The 19,032-nt window shown below is 34.0% G+C and overlaps 1 protein-coding gene across 3 annotated transcripts in view; it reads right to left on the reverse strand.

Moving 5' to 3' along the window:
- Window positions 1-19,032, reverse strand: part of SAMTOR (S-adenosylmethionine sensor upstream of mTORC1) — a 103,396-nt gene that overhangs the window by 14,803 nt on the left and 69,561 nt on the right. For all 3 annotated transcript variants that reach the window (XM_002712013.5, XM_051848893.2, XM_051848895.2), the window contains one exon: window positions 701-815. In XM_002712013.5, the coding sequence (XP_002712059.1) occupies window positions 701-815 (115 nt within the window). The remainder of the gene's footprint in view (window positions 1-700; window positions 816-19,032) is intronic.

The following is a 19,032-nucleotide window of genomic DNA, read 5'->3' on the forward strand; positions in this document are numbered from 1 at the left end:
TTAACAAACTCTTGGAATTGTATGAACAGGATTAAAAAAAAAAAAAAACTGGTAAGGATTGAGGTGATTCTGCTTCACTGACTGAACTGACAGCACCACAATAACTGACTTATTGGAATATTATCAAAGGGAAAGACAATGTCATTTACTAAGGACCCATAATGTGCAAGGCCAAGTTACTCTTGAAATTCTCTAGTAAATGTAGAGTAACAGTCTATATCAGTTAAGTATTTTTAACCTACTCAAGTATATATAGGTGCATTTAATACAGTTCTGGCAGATTCTAATAGCCTTGTCTCTTTCTACTGATTCTATCATATGTCTACAACACTGTACATTTCAGAAAGAGACATTAAAAAAATCCAAATCAAACAAAACACAAAGCACAACACTGAAGCCATCTGGATTCTCTGCAATCCACACAAGTTTCTGGGTCATAATGGTTTTATTATAGCATAGTGCCAAATTTTAGTTATTTAGATGAACACAGAACAAAACAAATACAAACACGGTACTGGTCACATTACTATTGGTTAATTAAATGCTCAAATTTTCACCACATAATTTTTTTCTTTTGAAGTAAATAATATCATCTAGTACATAGGAAATGTATTTGCTGTTTCAGACACATAGGACAGTCCTTTTCCTCTGTAAATATATATACACTAATATTCAAGTATGAAAACAAAACTTTGCATACCTCTACAGCAGGTACAATGTCTATGCCAACAGTTAAAAATTCTTCAAACTTCAAAAATGGGTTAAAGCAGCTGCCAACATCAAGTAATCTGATCTTTCCTGAGGCTTGTAGCAACCTGCGAACAAGAATTTTAGGTTATAAAAGGCAATAAAGAAAAATCTCAAATACTTGAAAGTAAAAAAGGTCATGTAGGTTACTAGCTCTTTAACTTTTTGATCTCAGGGCCCTTTAAATATGTAAAAATTACTGAGGATGCCATACAGCTTTGTATTGGTTTTTATCAATAATTACCATACTTCACATTAACATGGAAAGCTTTTAAGAATATTTTTAAAATGCTAGATTTGGAAAAAGGATAAGAAGTGAGACTTTTATAATTTTTTTCAAGTTTTTTTAAAGTCTGGCTTAGTAAAAGACCAATGGTTCTAATATCTGCTTTTGTGTTCACCTGCTGCAGTATCACTAACATGTAGTCTCTGGAAAACATGATCCTATGTTCATGATAGAATGAGAGGTAGAAAAGATAAATGACAGTTTTTTTATGAAAATTTTTCTTCCTGTACAAAACTTGAAAGGGCTTCAGATTCTCAGACTACATTTTAACCTTTGGAAGCAACAATAATTTGTTCAGAGATTTAAAAGGACAAAAGAGAAAACACCATGAACAGTAGTATTCTGTAAGTTATGAAAATTTCTAATTGTATCCAGTGCTTTCCTCATGCCCGACAATTGAAAAACATAGCAAATTTAGTCAAAATGAGACTAAACATAGCAACAAGTACAGATAAAAGAAAACAGTGAATTTTGTCCCAAGTTGGTAGTCCCAATGAACAAACAATAAAGCAAAAATAAAAACATGGTTATGTTGACTTCAGACATATGCCATTTCAACTGATATTAAAATAAAACTATAAAATAGTTTTAACAATTCATTACTACATATTAGAAAAGAATCTTGGATACTTTAAAAAGCAGAGAGCCTGTTCAGCTTTTCTCCCTCATACATAAGCTAGCATTTCTCCTTAAAAAGGTGTTAAACTACAGATAATAGTGTAAGCTCATGAAAAAGGCAATGTAAATCAAAACAATCTGAGGATTTTTTCAGAGAAGAAACACAACAAATGAAGGTTATATTTTTAATCAGGACCTTAATATCCTAACATTTTATGGAAATAAGTACAACTACAGTTTTATTATAAGCCAACTATAAAGGACCTCCCTAATAAAGTATACAGCATTTTATAGTACCATAAAATAAGGGCCAATGAAAGATTTTTGCCAATAAAATCAATTGAGGACTCATCTGAGAATAGATATATGATAATATCAGTAGCAATTTTACATTTAGTTTTGATTTTTCTCTATAAAGCAAATGATTAATTTTGACTAAGACATCAGATGAGTGTGAGTTTTCGCAAGGAATAACTACTCTCCCAGTGAAAATAGCTGCTTCTGAGGCACAGATGTAATTTTATGTACGGCAGACAATCTGAGAGCAGATTACTATGTAAACTGTGTGATTCCTATAAAAAATAATCATTTGTAAAAGTTGAATTAAGTTTAGTGGTTCTGAAAGCACACAATAGTTCCAAGAAAGAAAGAAGCCAGCAAACTTGCCCCATTGGTTACAAGCTTCTCCTATCTGGAGCCAGAGAAATGATGGCTGGCATGGATCTGACACTGCTGTTGAATGAATGTAGAGTTGAATACTAAGATCACAACCAGTTAGAACAAAAGAGACTTTATAATATATAATATGATATATACCACTAGATCATCATTTTAATCCTCAATCAATGCTATATGTAACAAGAGTTCTGGAATCAGAAAAACTAAAGACCGAATACTGATTCTGTCCCTAATATTGATACCTAATAACAAGGCACCTAATAATGGTGCCTTTACATTGAAGTTTGTTTTTAGTATTAAACGACAAAATTGAGTCAATTCCTGACTCAATGCTCCTGGTTGATAGTGTGCACAAAATGGTAGATGTTACTGTTAGTGATTATTATGTTATAGATGAAAACTAATCATCTTCCTGTGCACAATAAAAGAAGAATTTCTGCCACATCAAATTCTATACTAAAGATTCTAGTAAACTAAGTATTAACAAATTTATGATATTCTTAAGATATGCTTCTTGCAAGTTGAATTTTCTACTTGGAAGAAGTATTCAGAATCCTTCAAGTTAATTCAGCATGATGGTATAATTACCAATAACCTTATATCACAGATTAGCTAATTTATATCAATACTCATTAATGTACTTAGTCCATTTCAACTTCTTTGGTTGAGCTACTTACTTTTCTATTTGTGTAAAATATAGATGTTCAGTTTAAAGCATAGTCACATAGTGAATAGTCAAGTAATTATCACCCAGCTCAAGAAGTAAAACATTGCCTACTGGCTTAAGAATGACCCTCCCTGATGACACTCCTCACCTCTTTCTATAATGGTAGCTATTACCCTAATTCTAGTGATAACCATTTTCTTGACTTTTTTCCACAGCCTAAATAGTAGTTTGGCTTTACAGCACACATTTGTTTTTGTGATGTGTTTCCATCATTTAAAATTGTGCTTCTGAAAGTTACCTGTGCTTCTATAATTCACTTTCATTCCTATATAGTGGTATCTATACACAACACATCCCACAGGGACTTATGATTTGTGAAGAATTATTTTTTTTACAATGATTTATTTTATTTTTGAGAAAGAGAGAGAAACAGAGAGAAATCTTCCACCCCCTGGTTCACTCCCCAAATGGCTGCAGCGCAACAAACTAAGCGGGGCCAGGCTGAATCCAGGAGCTTCTTGTCAGTTTCCCAAGTGGGTGCAAGGGCCCAAGCTCTTGAGCCATCATCAGTTACTTTCCCAGGCACATTAGCAGGAAAGTGGATCTGAAGTGGAGCAGCTAGGATTTGAACTGGCATCCATATGGGATGCTGGCGCTGCAGGCAGTGTCTTTACCCGCTACACCACAACATAGCCCCAGAAGAATTATTTTTACATTATGGAACACTTTTTTTTCTTTGAATTTAAAAATTCAATATTTTTGTTTGATTCCAGTAGCTTCAGCATTTTTTCTGAGAAAGATCTCATATTTTTTGTTGGATTTATCTTGGTATCTCATAGTTTTTCAGACTACTAATGTTACCTTTCTCACCCTCTTAAATAAACCTTACTGTTATTTAAAAAGTGATTTTCATGCATTGATTTTTTTACATCCAGCAGTTCTACAATATATCCTTTAACTCAAAAGTTTACCTATTTTTTCCTTTTCTATTTCTTTGTATTTCTTCCTTTCCTGCCTACCCACCAACCAACTCCCCCCTCCACACACACACACTTTACCGTTCCGCTCAGGACTTCTGGTACAGAAGTATACAGGTTGGCACTGCTATCTCCATCTTGGAGGGAACACTCTAGTGTTTAACCATTAAATATAATTATTGTTGTAGTTTTTGTACACTGCTTTTGATAAAGATGAACAAATTCCTTTAATGCTTAGGTAGATTTTGGTTTTAGTTTTAAAACAAAGGTATATTGAATTTTATCAAATGAATTCTGTACATTTATTGAAATACACATCTGCTTTATGTGGTAGAGATCATTAGTTAATTTGACAGTGTTAAATCAACCTTGAATTCTTGCATAAGACCAAATCTGGTTCTGATATACTCTCTTCTCCACATTAAAGGATCTGTCTCATATATAATATAATATATATTTGTGTTTATAGGTGGTCAATTCATGCTATTTGTGGTAGTTATATTTTATAGTTACTGCAAATGCTAAAGCAGGTTCCTAGGAGAGGTATGGAGTTATATTTTTGGTCACATTTTTATAACTAGATTAACATATATCCTGGAAATGTTTCTGTTTAAAGACATTTTATTATATATATTGTTGATTCACTAACACTGAACTTATGGCCAATAGCATTATAACTCATACCTGAAGGTTAAGTAACGTATTTTCTGTAAAGTGTAACAAGACAGACTTCTTATGCTTAGGACACTGGACTTCAACAACATGCTTTGAGGTCATTTAAAAAGCAAAATCAACAGTAAAAAGCATGAAAATGGAAAAAAAAAACTGGTATTATACATAAATGTCACTATAAAAGGATATTTAGTTACGTATGACAGCTGTGAAAAGGAAGCTGAAGCTTGGCTTGTTTGACCTTGGCTGGGAAGGTGTGTACAGGGTGACTCAAATTTATCATAATGCTGCCTCTGTGGACAGGGCCACAAGCTTGATTCTGGAGTTGTAAATAAATTTCGGCAAGAAGGTGAATTCACACATATGGTATCTATGAGTGATAAGTGTGTATGAGTTTGCATCTATGTTCATGAGTAGGCAAATATGTTATCAGGTTATTCAAATATTTTATACTTTCTTCCATTTTTTGGAATAATATTAGCTCAACAATTGAGAAAGGTTTATTGAGCACCTGCTCCTAAACATTTTTAGTCTAGAAATTACATGCCTGTATCATATGTTGGAGTACATGGTTCCATTCCCAATTCTGGCGCCTAACTTGTTTCTTGCTAATGCAGATCCTGGGAGGGTTTTTGGCTATTCTTATTGGAGACCTGGATTGTGTCCCCAGCTCCTAGCTTCTGCCCTGGTCCAGCTGCAGCTACTGTGGGTATTTTGGGAGTTCTCTATTTGTTGAATTCCTTTTTCTCTCTGCCTCTCAAATAAAAAAAAAAAAAAAAAAACTTGCCAATATTTTAAAACAAAGTAAGAATGATCTCTGAAAATTTCAAGTAATTCTCATTTTCATTTATGTTTGTTTTTGCAAAAACAAATCAAGGAAGCTAAAACAGAAACTAATGAAATTTCAGAAAACTTGCAAAATGAATGCTTTAAGGAAGGCATGGAATATCTGAGTACAACTTTCACTATAGTTTTGACTTTAGAAAATTAATATCTTATATATTCAAAAAATAAAGATGAGAAAAAAATACAACCCAATAGAGTAAGTACTGAACTAGCAATATATAAAATATCATGTAAGATAGAATACTATGTTCAGAAATTATTGAGTTTAACAATATCTCAAAGAATTGCAAAGAAATCCCGATTACTACTTAGCATGAGGATGATATGAACTTTTGCTGATGAAAAATGGAATTAAGACCTTTCATATGCATGGATTTCAAAAACTTTTATAAAGTCCACAGAGAGGCATATCAAAAACAACTGCATGAATCTCAAAATAACTTAATTCAATTTTCTCACAAACTTTCCAAACTACCTTCAAGTTTGTGGTGTGGTACTAATGTAGCCATTTTGAAATTATTCAATGTGTATGGAAGGGCTGAGGAAATGAACAAATAAACTAAGTTTCTAGGAGATGAAAATGAAGAAGGGAGGAGAGGAGGAAGAACCCTATAATAATGGTCTAGAATAGAGGTTCATATGAAAGGATTTAGAAGCAATAACATCTTTGTAGCTATGAGTATTCTAAAATTTGGTTTTTAAAGCCACAGCTTCACTAAATAAAACCAATTATTTCTTTTTAAGAATTTTAGTCACAGTTTTAGAAATTCGAAATTTTTAAAGGCAGAGAGACAGATCTTCATTTTGATTCACTTTCCAAATGCCTGCAATAGCCAGGACTGGCAAGGCTGAAGTCCAGAACCAGAAACTCAATCAGGTCTTCCAAGTGGGTGACAGGGACACAAGTACTTGAACCATGATTTCCTGCCTCTCCGGGTGCCTATTAGCAGGAAGCTGGGATCAGAAGCAGAGGCAGGATCTGAACCCAGGCATTCAAATATGGAATGTAATTGTTTGCTGCACCAAATGCTCACCCGGGAACGTGTACTTCTTAATGAAATGGCTTATTCCAGGGTTGAAGCACCGAAAATACAAAGTGAGTCTGGATAATATTATTATAAATTAATACTCAAAAAACTAACAGGGACACAAGAAAACATCAAAAAAGCTAACTTATAGGAGTTTCAACTAGCCAAATTAGGGATGATTTCAGCATAAAATGAATAATGAAAGGAATGAACTATAACACTTTGAATTGAGAAAAAAAAATCAGTCTGAATTTTCAAAAAATTACAGAAAGGGGGAAGAGGGAAAATTCTTTATAGACGAATGCCAACCAATATATATTTAAGCAAGACAGAAATAGAAAAATTGCCCTTTTCCAACCACTGTAATATTCAAAAAACTTGATTGAGACAAAACCATTAAATTAGTATTAAAACAACAGAGGAAATTCACTTGGTCTTCCTCCATAAAATACAGATTAAAGGTATTATTACAATTGGGAAATCTGGTTATAACATCTTAGTGAAAAGATCAACAGTAACATCACTGATGATGAACATATAGGGTTACTAGTTTTACTATTTTTTAGAATTTTGCCAGAGATTTGAGATTTATCAAACAACACTGGAAAATATTCCCCAAATGAAAGGATTTGCCTGTCAATTTTTACCCACTCGCCCGCACACAAAAATATGAGTATGGATAAAACAAAAATAAATTTCAAATCTCTAGGAAACTTTTAAGAATAATATAACCACTACACTTATATTCATTATCTATGTATGCTATACCATGAGGTACAAATTTCAAACTGTTATATTTTCTTATTTTTTTATGGAAAAATGTCTCTAATTTTGCCAATAATCTTTCTAATCCTGATGTTTTGAATATATTTCTCATAAGCAGCATGAATCAGATTCTTAAATCCAGTCTGAAAATCTTTTAATTGGAATTATTTAGGTCATTTACTTTTGATGGAGTTTACAGATTTTGATTAAAATATAGTTTCTTTCCACTTCATATGCTCCACGTGTTCTTTTTGTCTTTTTTCCTTCTCTTTGGTTTCCTTTATAATCACAATGGGAGCTATAAAATCTTAGATTCTGACCAAATTGGCATAGGGTGGAATATGGGCATAAAGATTTTTAAAAGCTCTCTAAGTGAATATACTACTCAGAACAAGTTGAGATTGACTTTATATATTTTTTCTTTTATGGTAATTTCATGTCTTTTTCATTTTGCTAATTTGAAAATTTTACAATGTTTCTCTCACCTTTAGTGGCTATCCTAAAAAAAGCATACTTAAGTACTGAATAACCTTAGTTTTCTCCCAGACTATAGAGAAGTTTGAGAACACTTAAAACTTCTGATACCCACATAACTTAGTATTAATTTTTTATGCATTTAATTATATTTTTGACCTTCCCAGATATTACTAGTGTACATCTGTTTCAGATTTACCAGCATATTTACAACATTTTATTTCTTCATTTTTTCATTTTAGACCAATTTCCTCTTATCTGAAATTCATATTTCAAATTTTAAGAAAAGTTTTACTCTGCTATTTGCTGTAATTTAGACTTCATTCTACTTCTACCTTTAACTATTTACTTTTTTGTATATTACATTTTCTTATGTGGTATTCTGCATAGTAACTGCCTTTGAGTTCCATAACTTCCTTTTTAATTTCAGCTTTTCAAACGTGTGATTTTTAACATTTCTATATTCTATAGAAATTTTCAAGCAATTCCTTAAAATAGTATATTTTATAAACTGTCACTAATAATATCGGAAGCCTTTAGGTCTATTCTTCCTGTTTCTACTGGCCTTAGGTCACAGCACCTTGTTTCCATACATGCTTGGTAATTATTGTTTATTGTGAGCTATTTATTTTTCTTGAAAAATTATTTATAAAATTGCTTTGAGCACAAGAATTCACTTTTGCTTCTGTCAGACAACCTGAAGTACCACTAGGATAGAATGATGTTCCACTAAATAAATTGAAAGTTTATAAAATTTTTTGAACTATCCTAGTTACAGGAATTTGAATCAAGTATTTATACTTGCCTTTCAGTTTCAAATTCTCAGGATCTATCTACTTTAGATGTATGGGATAGATTTACCAGACTGAGAAAAGTAGCTCTTTGGAGACTAAACTCTATTGAGAAAGTATACAAACCAAAGCTAAAGTTTCCTGTTTGGATAAATGCTCTCAGAGCAAAAGAAGGTTCACGTTCTGCTTATCTTTCTGGCTTCATACACTCATTTGAATTTTAGCTTTTTTTTTTGGAATATTTATCCAGGACTCTACAAATAAAGGACTTTGAACTTTCTTCATTAATAAAGGCAAGAAAGCCAACCTTAAGTGATCTTAAATGATAGGCTTTACTTCCACCTTAACAGGTATAATAGATAAAACAGGAGGGACTAACTTGGAAATCAATGCTTTATTAAATAAAAAATCCTGAAAGTATTCCTCAACAGTTGAGACAAGGGTTGTTAAGTCATTGCATCTCAAAGTGTCAATTTAACTTCTACAGATTACCATTTAGGTGCCCTATTAGTTATTATGGTATTTGTCCTTTTGGTACCCTCTTATTTCATTAAGTATGATGTTTCCCAGTTTCATCCATTTTGTTGCAAATGACAGGATTTCATTCTTTTTTCATACTATTTGTTGAACTCTTTTCTTAATAAAGAGTTAATCATATGTATAAAGTTAATTGAAAATATATCTTATTAAAAATGAGAATGGGAATAGGAGGGTGGAGGAAGAAGGGTGGGAGGGCAGGCATGATGGGAAGAATCACTATGAAATCCATGAAGTTTGTATTCCTTAAATACAATGTTTCTGGGGAAAAAAAATAAGTACCTGCAAATGCATGTTCATTGTTGCTTAAATAAGGTTTTCAAATATTTAAATCTAATTACTGAAAGAACATCAGTTCTTAAAGGGAAGCTCTACATCATATAACCTTGTTTATCTTTCTTCCTCTAAATCAAGGTTCTTACTTTTGGATCATGAAGCTCTGAAGTAGTCTGTTGATGTATATGGATACTTTTTAAAATGCTTTTAAATGAATAAATCTATTGAATTGTGAAAAAACTTCATTATCATGAAATAAAAATATCAAAATATTTAAAAAGTTATGATAGTGTAATGCAGGCCTAATATATTAGTGAGGATCTACCACTTAATTTTTAATAACTACCATAACTTCAAAACAATAAAAATTCTGTGTAATCTATCATATTTTTACTTAAATGTAATTTCTGTGACCATAGATACTAGATTTTGCTACCTCCATTCATAACATAAAGAAATGCTAAATTTTAAGGAGAAATGATTTTGTTCTTGTTGTAAGTTCATGGACCTTCTGATGAATAGTCAAATGACCTAAACCTAGACAACCTTATTTCACATAGTAAAAGACCTCAAATGGAAAAAAATTATTTTGAAAGAAGAAAAGACTTCTTTTCTAGCTGGCTCACTTTTAAGAAGAATATAGGAACCCTCTGTAGGCACTGCTTATATTAATAATCCTATGATTCCATACTACTCTTCATACATTTTATCTTCCTCATTCACAATATTTTTCATGCTTTTATGTATCTTGTTTTATAAGCCACTTATGTTATTTCTGGAATAGAACAACCTAGAAATTTTCTGCCAACAAAATAAACTCCTAATACATAAGTGAATAAAATTAAACTGTATTGCCCCATTTCCCCATTTTAGCAACTGTCTAACATTTTTCTGAGAAAAAAATTATATTTATTATTTATATAAATATTTAAACCCAACATCACATCAGAAAGATCATTCACCTGCACCAAGTGAAATTTATCCCAGGTATGCAAGGATGTTTTAACATTTGCAAATCAATGTGATGCATCACATTAACAAATTGAAGAACAAAAACCATATGATTATCTCAATAGATGCAGAGAAAGCATTTGATAAAATACAACACCCTTTCATGATGAAAACTCTAATAAAATTAGGTATAGAAGGAACAGTCCTCAAAAAAATCAAGGCAATTTACAACAAAGCTATGGCCAGCATCACACTGAATGGGGGAAAAGCTGGAAGCATTCCCACTGAGATCTGGTACCAGACATGGATGCCCACTCTCATCACTGGTATTCAATATAGTCCTGGAAATTTTAGCCAGAGCCATGAGGCAAGAAAAAGAAATTAAAGGGATACAAATTGGGAAGGAGGAAGTCAAACTATACTGATTTGCAGATGACATGATTCTATATATAGGAGACCTAAGAGACTATTGGGATTCATAGAGGAGTTTAGTAAAGTAGCAGGATATACAGTCAATACATAAAAATCGATAGGCTTTGTATACACAGACAATGCCACAGCCGAAAAAGAACTTCTCAGGTCAATCCTATTCACAATAGGTACAAAAAAAATCAAATACCTTGGAATAAATTTAACCGAAGAGGTCAAAGATCTGTACAATAAGAATTATAAAACATTTTTTTTTCATCATTTATTTTTTTTTAACTTTTATTTAATGAATATACGTTTCCAAAGTACGAATAATGGATTACTATGGCTTCCCCCCCATACCGTCCCTCCCACCCACAACCCTCCCCTTTCCCACTCCCTCTCCCCTTCCATTCACATCAAGATTCATTTTCGATTATCTTAATATACAGAAGATCAGCTTAGTATACATTAAGTAAGGATTTCAACAGTTTGCTCCCACACAGAAACATAAAGTGAAAAATAATAGATGATTTTTTTTTAATGATGATGAAATCAGATCAGACCTATTGTCATGTTTAATCCCAGTGAGAGTCAAGTTGGGAGTTGATAGTTTCTTTTCTTTTTTTTTTTTTTTTTTTTTTTTTTACAGAGGATCAGTTTAGTATACATTAAGTAAAGATTTCAACAGTTTGCACCCCCATAGAAACACAAAGTGAAATATATTATTTGAGTACTCGTTATAGCATTAAATCTCAATGCACAGCACATTAAGGACAGAGATCCTACATGAGGAGTAAGTGCACAGTGACTCCTGTTGTTGACTTTACCAATTGACACTCCTGTCTATGGCATCAGTAATCTCCCTATGCTCCAGTCATGAGTTTCCAAGGCTATGGAAGCCCCTTGAGTTCTCCGACTCTTATCTTGTTTAGACAAGGTCATAGTCAAAGTGGAGGTTCTCTCCTCCCTTCAGAGAAAGGTACCTCCCTCTTTGAAGACCTGTTCTTTCCACTGAGATCTCACTCACAGAGATCTTTTGCCAGAGTGTCTTGGCTTTCCATGCCTGAAATACTCTCATGGGCTTTTCAGCCAGATCTGAATGCCTTTAGGGCTGATTCTGAGGCCAGAGTGCTATTTAGGGCATCTGCCATTCTATGAGTCTGCTGAGTATCTCACTTCCCATGTTGGATCACTCTCCCCTTTATTTATTCTATCGGTTAGTGTTAGCAGGTACTAGACTTGCTTATGTGCTCCCTTTGACTCTTAGTCCTTTCATTATGATCAATTGCGAACTGAAATTGATCACTTATAAAACATTAAACAGAAGAAGATACAAAAAATTGAAAAATCTTCCATGCTCATGGATTGGAAGAATCAATATCATCAAAATGTCTATTCTTCTCAAAGCAATATACAGCTTTAATGTGATACTAATCAAAATACCAAAGACATTTTTCTCAGATCTAGAATAAATGATGCTGAAATTCATATGGAGCCACTGGAGACTTCAAATAGCTAAAGCACTCTTATACAACAAAAACAAAGCCAGAGGCATCACAATACCAGATTTCAAGACATACTACAAGGCAGTGATAATCAAAATAGCCTGGTACTGGTAGAAAAACAGATGGATAGACCAATGGAACAGAATAGAAACTCCAGAAATCAATCCAAACATTTACAACCGACTTATATTTGTCCAACGAGCTAAAACCAATCCCTGGAGCAAGGACAATCTCTTCAACAAATGGTGCTGGGAAAACGGGATTTCTACATGCAGAATTATGAAGCAAAACTCCTACCTTACACCTTACACAAAAAATCTACTACATAATGTCAATTTCAAATAGGTCTCAGTAAAAAGTAAGAGGGGTAATAAGAGAGGGAGCAGGAAATTTGTAACTGTAAAGCTGTGTAGTTCTGCATACAGTGTTATGGATTTACTTCTAAGTGTATTGTTTAAAAACTTGTCATGGGACTCCAAATCCCATTAAAATTGGTGGTAAAAATGCCATCTTAATTGTTAAGCTAATCTTATTAAGTGTTAAAATGAGCATATAGATAGGATTAAGTGTGAAAGAGATCATATAAATAGCATCAAGTGCCTGGTAATAATAATTGAATTAAAACTGGGGGAATGTCCATGAGAAGTAGTCCACACAGCAGACTCACAGAATGACAGTTGCTTTAAGTAACAATCTGACTTCCGAATCAGCCCTTAAGGCATTCGGATGTGGCTGAAAAGTCCATGAGAGCATTTCAGGCATGGAAAGCCAAAATACTGTGGCAAGACATACCCTACATGAAGAAGCTGAGTGAGACCCCAGTGGAAAGAAGGGGCCATCAAACAAGGATGTACTTTTCTCTGAAGGAAGGAAAGAACTTCCACTTTGCCTATGGCCTTGTCTAAATACTGACGGAGTTTGTGGTGACAAAAGACTTCCACAGCCTTGGCAGCTCATGGTAAGAGCCTCTGGTGATCACTAACATCAGAAACAAGAATATTAATTGTTAAATTAACAACAGAAATCACTATGAACTTACTGTAGGACCTCTGTCCTTAATGAATTGCACTATGAGAAATAACTATAAAACTTGTTTTCAAACAGTACTTTATATGTTGTGGGTGTGTATGTGTGGGTAGGTGGGTGGGTGCAAACTGTTGAAATCTTTACTTAGTATTGAGCTGGTCTTCTGTATATAAATTAGAAGTGAATCTTGGCCAGCGCCGCGGCTCAATAGGCTAATCCTCCACCTGCAGCACCGGCACACCAGGTTCTAGTTCCAGTCGCTCCTCTTCCTGTCTAGCTCTCTGCTGTGGCCTGGGCGTGTAGTGGAGGATGGCCTAAGGGCTTGGGCCCTGCATCTGCATGGAAGACCAGGAGAAGCACCTGGCTCCTGGCTTCGGATCAGCGCGGTGCGCCGGCTGCAGACGTGGCCGCAGTGGTCACTGGGGGGTGAACCAACGGCAAAAGGAAGACCTTTCTCTCTGTCTCTCTCTCTCACTGTCCACTCTGCCTGTCAAAAAAAAAAAAAAAATCTTAATGAAGAGTGGGAGGGTGAGTATGCGGGGGGGGGGGACCTAAAGTTGTACCTATGAAATTTGCATTCATTAAATGAAAGCTTTAAAAGAAGTGCAAAAAATGTCTCACCAAATAGAGAATATTAATAAAGTAAGAAAATGATTGCTATTTTTAAATAACAAAAGAAAATTTCATGGAAACAAACATAGTATAAAGAAAATATGCATGACTTCAAAATTTCTTTTACCATGACCTTTCTTAAGTTTTCCTACAGTTGAAATGGAAACTCTAGACTCAAATTTAGCTTACTCTTCATTTCTTAGCTTATTTTTAGCAATTTTCATATAGTCTACTTCATTTTTCCCTCAATCTGAAATTCTGACTGGCTGAAGATTTCTGTTTCATTTATTCATCTGCATTTGTTGAACCTATATGCACCTTTGAGATCTTACTTGACTGTGGTAAAAAATCTTTCATCTGCTGCTGGATTTAATTTCCAAGTATGTTTTTGAAGACTACTGCATTTATTTTTTATCAAGGACAATGGCTTCTAGCTTTCCCTCATACCCAGCATTTGTTCTTGTCTGGGTTTGATAGGAGCATTAACACTGGCCTCATAGAATGAGTTTTGAATAATTCCTTCCTCTGATTTTTTAAAAATATTTCAAGAAGAGTTGCTATTAGTTTTTGTTTAAAATCTGGTAGAATCGAGTAGTAAAGCCATCTGGTTCCGGACTTTTCTTTGATGGGAGATTTTAAAGTACTGATTCAATCTCATTACTTGTTATTGGTATATTTACGTATTTCTCAATCATTCAATCTTGATAAAATATACATGGTCATGAATTTGTCCATCTCTTCTAGGGTTTTAAATTAGTATAAAATTAATTGAACAATAATTTCTAACAATTCTTTCTGTAGTAGCAGTTGTTAATTTTTTCATTTTCATATATGATTTTAAGTCTTTTTTCCTACCCTACCTGAAGGTTTGTCAATTTTGCTTATCTTTTTAAAGAACTATTACTATTAGCTCAACTCACTTTTTTCCTCTTATTTTTTTAGGTTTTTTTAATTTACTTTTTTTATGAGTTGTATTTATTTTCTTCTAATTTTGAGCTCGTGGCTGGAGCTATCTCAGAAGGTGTTTATTTGAAATCTATTCGTTGATGTAAGCAATTACTGCTATAAACTTCTCAGTACTACTTCTGCTATATCCCTTAGGTTGTGGTATGTTGTACTTTCATTTCCATTCACCAAATTCTGACATTTCTTGATTTAAATTCCTTGCTTTCTTCCTTGGTCTGTTGGTTGCTCCAGAGTAAAATATTTAATTTCCATATATTTATGTCGTTTCCAATGTTTTTCTTGTTATCACCAGTTTTATTGCAATGTGGTCAGAAAAGATACTTGATATGATTTAAAAAAAATTACTGAGATTTGTTTTGTGGCTTACCACATAACATATCTCAGAGAATGATCCAAGTATTATTGAGAAGGATGTGCATTCTTCAGCGGCTGAATGGAATGTTCTGGAGATGGTGGTTAGGTCTGATTGTTGATTTTCTGTCTGAATATCCGTCTACTTCTGAAAGTGGGGTATTAAAGTCACACATATTGTATTGGAGTTTCTCTCTCCCTTCATGTGTATTAGTACTGGCTTTATATACTTGTGGACTAAACATTGGAGCACCCATGTATTACAACTATTATTTCCTCTTGCTGAATTGAACCCTATGTCATTATATAATGACCTTCCTTATCTTTTTTTTTTTTTTTTTTTTTTACTGCTTTTGATTTAAAATGTATTTTATCTGATAGAAGAATAGCTATTTCTGCTTTTTTGGGTTCTGTTTGTATGAAACACTTATTCCATTCTTTCCCTTTAGTCTATCTGTGTCCTTAGAGGTGAACTGTTTCTGGGCCTTTTTTAAAAAATTTTAACCCATTCTTTCACTCTTTTAATTGGTGAATTTTTAATGCATTTCAATTTATGGTAAATAATGATAGCTGAAGTTTTACTACTGGCATTTTGATACTTATTTTCTAGTTTTTAATTGCATTTTTGTTCTTACTCTCTTATAATCTTCCTTAGTGGTTAAGTGATCCTCTATAATAATGTGTTTTGATTCCTTGCTCATCATTTTGTTAAGTCTATCACTGATTTTTGCTTTGTGGTTACTCTTCCAAAACCATCTTTTTGTTATAACAAGGTATTTTGAAATGGTAGTTAGGTTTACATTGATTGTAAAGACAGGAAATAAGCAAAATGAAAAATTGGGAGCCAGATAAGAACTTGCCTTCATATCTTGGTACTAAATAACAACCAAAAAAATGTAATAAATGGAGATCAAGTGTGGTGATGAAAGGCAATAATATACACAAAACAAAAAGGATTGAAAACTTTGCCTCCCAAAAATACTTGAAAAGCTCTCACAAGGAACAGGGAGGCTCATGGTGTTAAGTATTTTTTCCCCAAAGTATATTTTATGAAATAGTCTTTAAATATAATGCAGAAACTCCATATACAGGGATCAAAGGCTTTATAAAATGAAAATATAGTTTCTTGTATTTAAGGATATAAAGCAGCAAACACTAGCTAGCAGTATGAGCCTCTGCATACCTAACAATGACACGTTTTGTTAAAAATAAAAAAGGATAGTTTTTAAGTATTAGCAGGGAGCTGGTTTGGAAGCAGAGCAGCTGAGACGAACCAGTGCTACAGTATGGGATGCCAGCATTGCAGGCAAAGGCTTAACCAATACAGGCCCCAAGACAACCTATCTTAATCTAATCAGAAATCATTTATCAGCTATGTGGACTTGATGTGTTATTTAACTTCCCTAAGCCTCAGTCTCTTCATCCATAAAATGAAAGTAATAGTACATACTCACAAGAAAATTACATTGTGGTTGCAGTAGCTATTTGTCACTGTTACATGACATTAAAGTGATAATCATGATGACAAATCAGGGAATGCTGTCATTAAAGTAGGGATTTGGGCATCTATACAAACCCACAGCTAAGATCTTTCTCTTAATTCTTTATACCTCCCTCTTTGATCCCTATATACGGAGTTTCTGCATTATATTTAAAGACTATTTCATAAAAAATACTTTGAGGAAAAAGTATTTAACACCATGAGCCTCCCTGTTCCTTGTGAGAGCTTTTCAAGTATTTTTGGGAGGCAAAGTTTTCAATCCTTTTTGTTTTGTGTATATTATTGTCTTTCATCACCACACTTGATCTCCATTTATTACCTTTTTTTGGTTGTTATTTAATATGCCTGGGAAAGCAGCAGCGGATGGCTCAAGTACTTGGGCCCCTGCCACTCATGTAGGAAACCAGGATCAAGTTCCAGTTTCCTCACTTCAGCCTGGCTCAGCCCTGGCATTTGCTGCCATTTGGAAAGAGAACCAGTGGATGGATGATCTCTTTCTCTGTCTCTCCCTCTATCTCTTTGCCTTTGAAATAAAACTTGTCTGACTCAGCAGTCTGCCATTTAACAATTATGCTTAATATGCCTAATACAGAGGGAAGTGGCAGTTTGGAAACAAGTTGTTTATGTATAACACCCTATGGAAATATACTATAAATAGAGCTCTTCATGTTAAACAATAACCATATACATTAGTTTTCTATTACTGTGTAACCAATTTCTCCCAAATATACTTTTTTTAAGGTTTATTTATCCATTTGAAAGGCAGAGATACAGAGAGAGAAGGACAGAGTCTTCAATCCATTGGTTCACTCCCCACATGGCCACAATGGCCAGAGCTTGGCCAATTCTTCTTCCAGGTCTCCATTGCTTTCCCAGGAAAATCAGGAGCTAGATTGGAAGTGGCTCAGATCAGCAGACTTAAACCTGTGCCCATATGGGATGCTGGCACTGCAGGTGGCAGTCCTAACAGTTTTCTAACAACTCTAATTGTGTAGGTCAAAAGTACAGGTAGCCTTGGTGGATGCTTTAAGGTCTAATAAGGCTGACATAAAAATGTCAAGGGGCGTGAGATCATATCTGGGGACTCCAGGGCAGAGAATCTGATTCAACCTCTTTTATGTTGGTGGGAGAATCCAGTTCTGCATGGATGAAGGACTGGGTTCCCTTTTTCCTTACGAGCTATCTGATGGGAGTCTTTCTTGGCTTCCAGAGGCCATGTGCATTTGAAACCCAACAACAGTACTTCAAATCCTCCTAATGCTTCAAATCTCCCTGATGTTTTCTTTTCTCTTCCTCTTCTGCTGTATCTGAAGAAGTTCTCTGCTTTTAACGTCTCAGGTGATAAAATTAGGTCTACCCAGGGAATCCTCTTATTTTAAGCTCAATTGCTAGTAATTCTAATTAACTGTATCTGCAGAATTAGTTCACAGCAGTGCATAGTTTAGTATTTGAATAAAGAAGGGATGAAAATTTTGGGAACAAGAATTCCACCTACCATATCATATATAAACTAATAATTCTGGAAGCTTATTCAGAATATTACTTTTGTGGTTAGAGAAAGACAATGAAGAGGACTGAGACTTATGCACTAGGGATATGTGTACATTACAAACATTCTTGCTACTAAAGACCACTTTGAACCCTGTATTTTTTTTAAAGGCATGAATATAAATAAGCATACATGGGCTGATGTAGTGGTGCAGCAGATTAAGCTACTGCTTCAATAGCCAGCATCTCATACCAGAGTGCTGGTTCTATTCTTGGCTGATCCACTTCTGATCCAGCTCTCTGATAATGTGCCAGGGAAAGCAGCAGAGGACGGTCTAAGTGCTTAGGTCCTTGCCACCCTCATGAGAGACCCAGATGGGTTCCTTGCTTTGGCAGCATTTTAGGGAAGTGAACCAGAAGATGGAAGATCTCTCTGTCACTCTGCTTTTCAAATACCTAAACAAATAAATCTTTGAAAACTACAAGTATTCAACCAATTTGGAAATTCAGTTAACATTAATTCCATTTTGATTAGCTGGTTTAAAAAAAAAACAATGGCAGTTAAAAATGAATATCATTTGTTTTCCCTGATCCAAGGTAACTAATAGAGTACCTGAAATGTAATGTATTGGAGTGAAATCGACATAGTAATATTCTATGATTGTTTATAGCCTTTGTCTCTTCCGTTGAGGAACAGCTTTTATTAAGATTTATTTACTTATTTATTTATTTGAAAAACAGAGTTACACAGAGAGGGAAGGACAGGTAGAGAGAGAGAGAGAGGTCTTCCATCCTTTGCTTCATTCCACATTTGGTTGCAATGGCCAGAGCAGTGCCGATCCCAAGCCAGGAACCAGGA

The sequence above is a fragment of the Oryctolagus cuniculus genome, chromosome 3 (genome assembly GCF_964237555.1).
Source record: "Oryctolagus cuniculus chromosome 3, mOryCun1.1, whole genome shotgun sequence".
NCBI lineage: Eukaryota > Metazoa > Chordata > Mammalia > Lagomorpha > Leporidae > Oryctolagus > Oryctolagus cuniculus.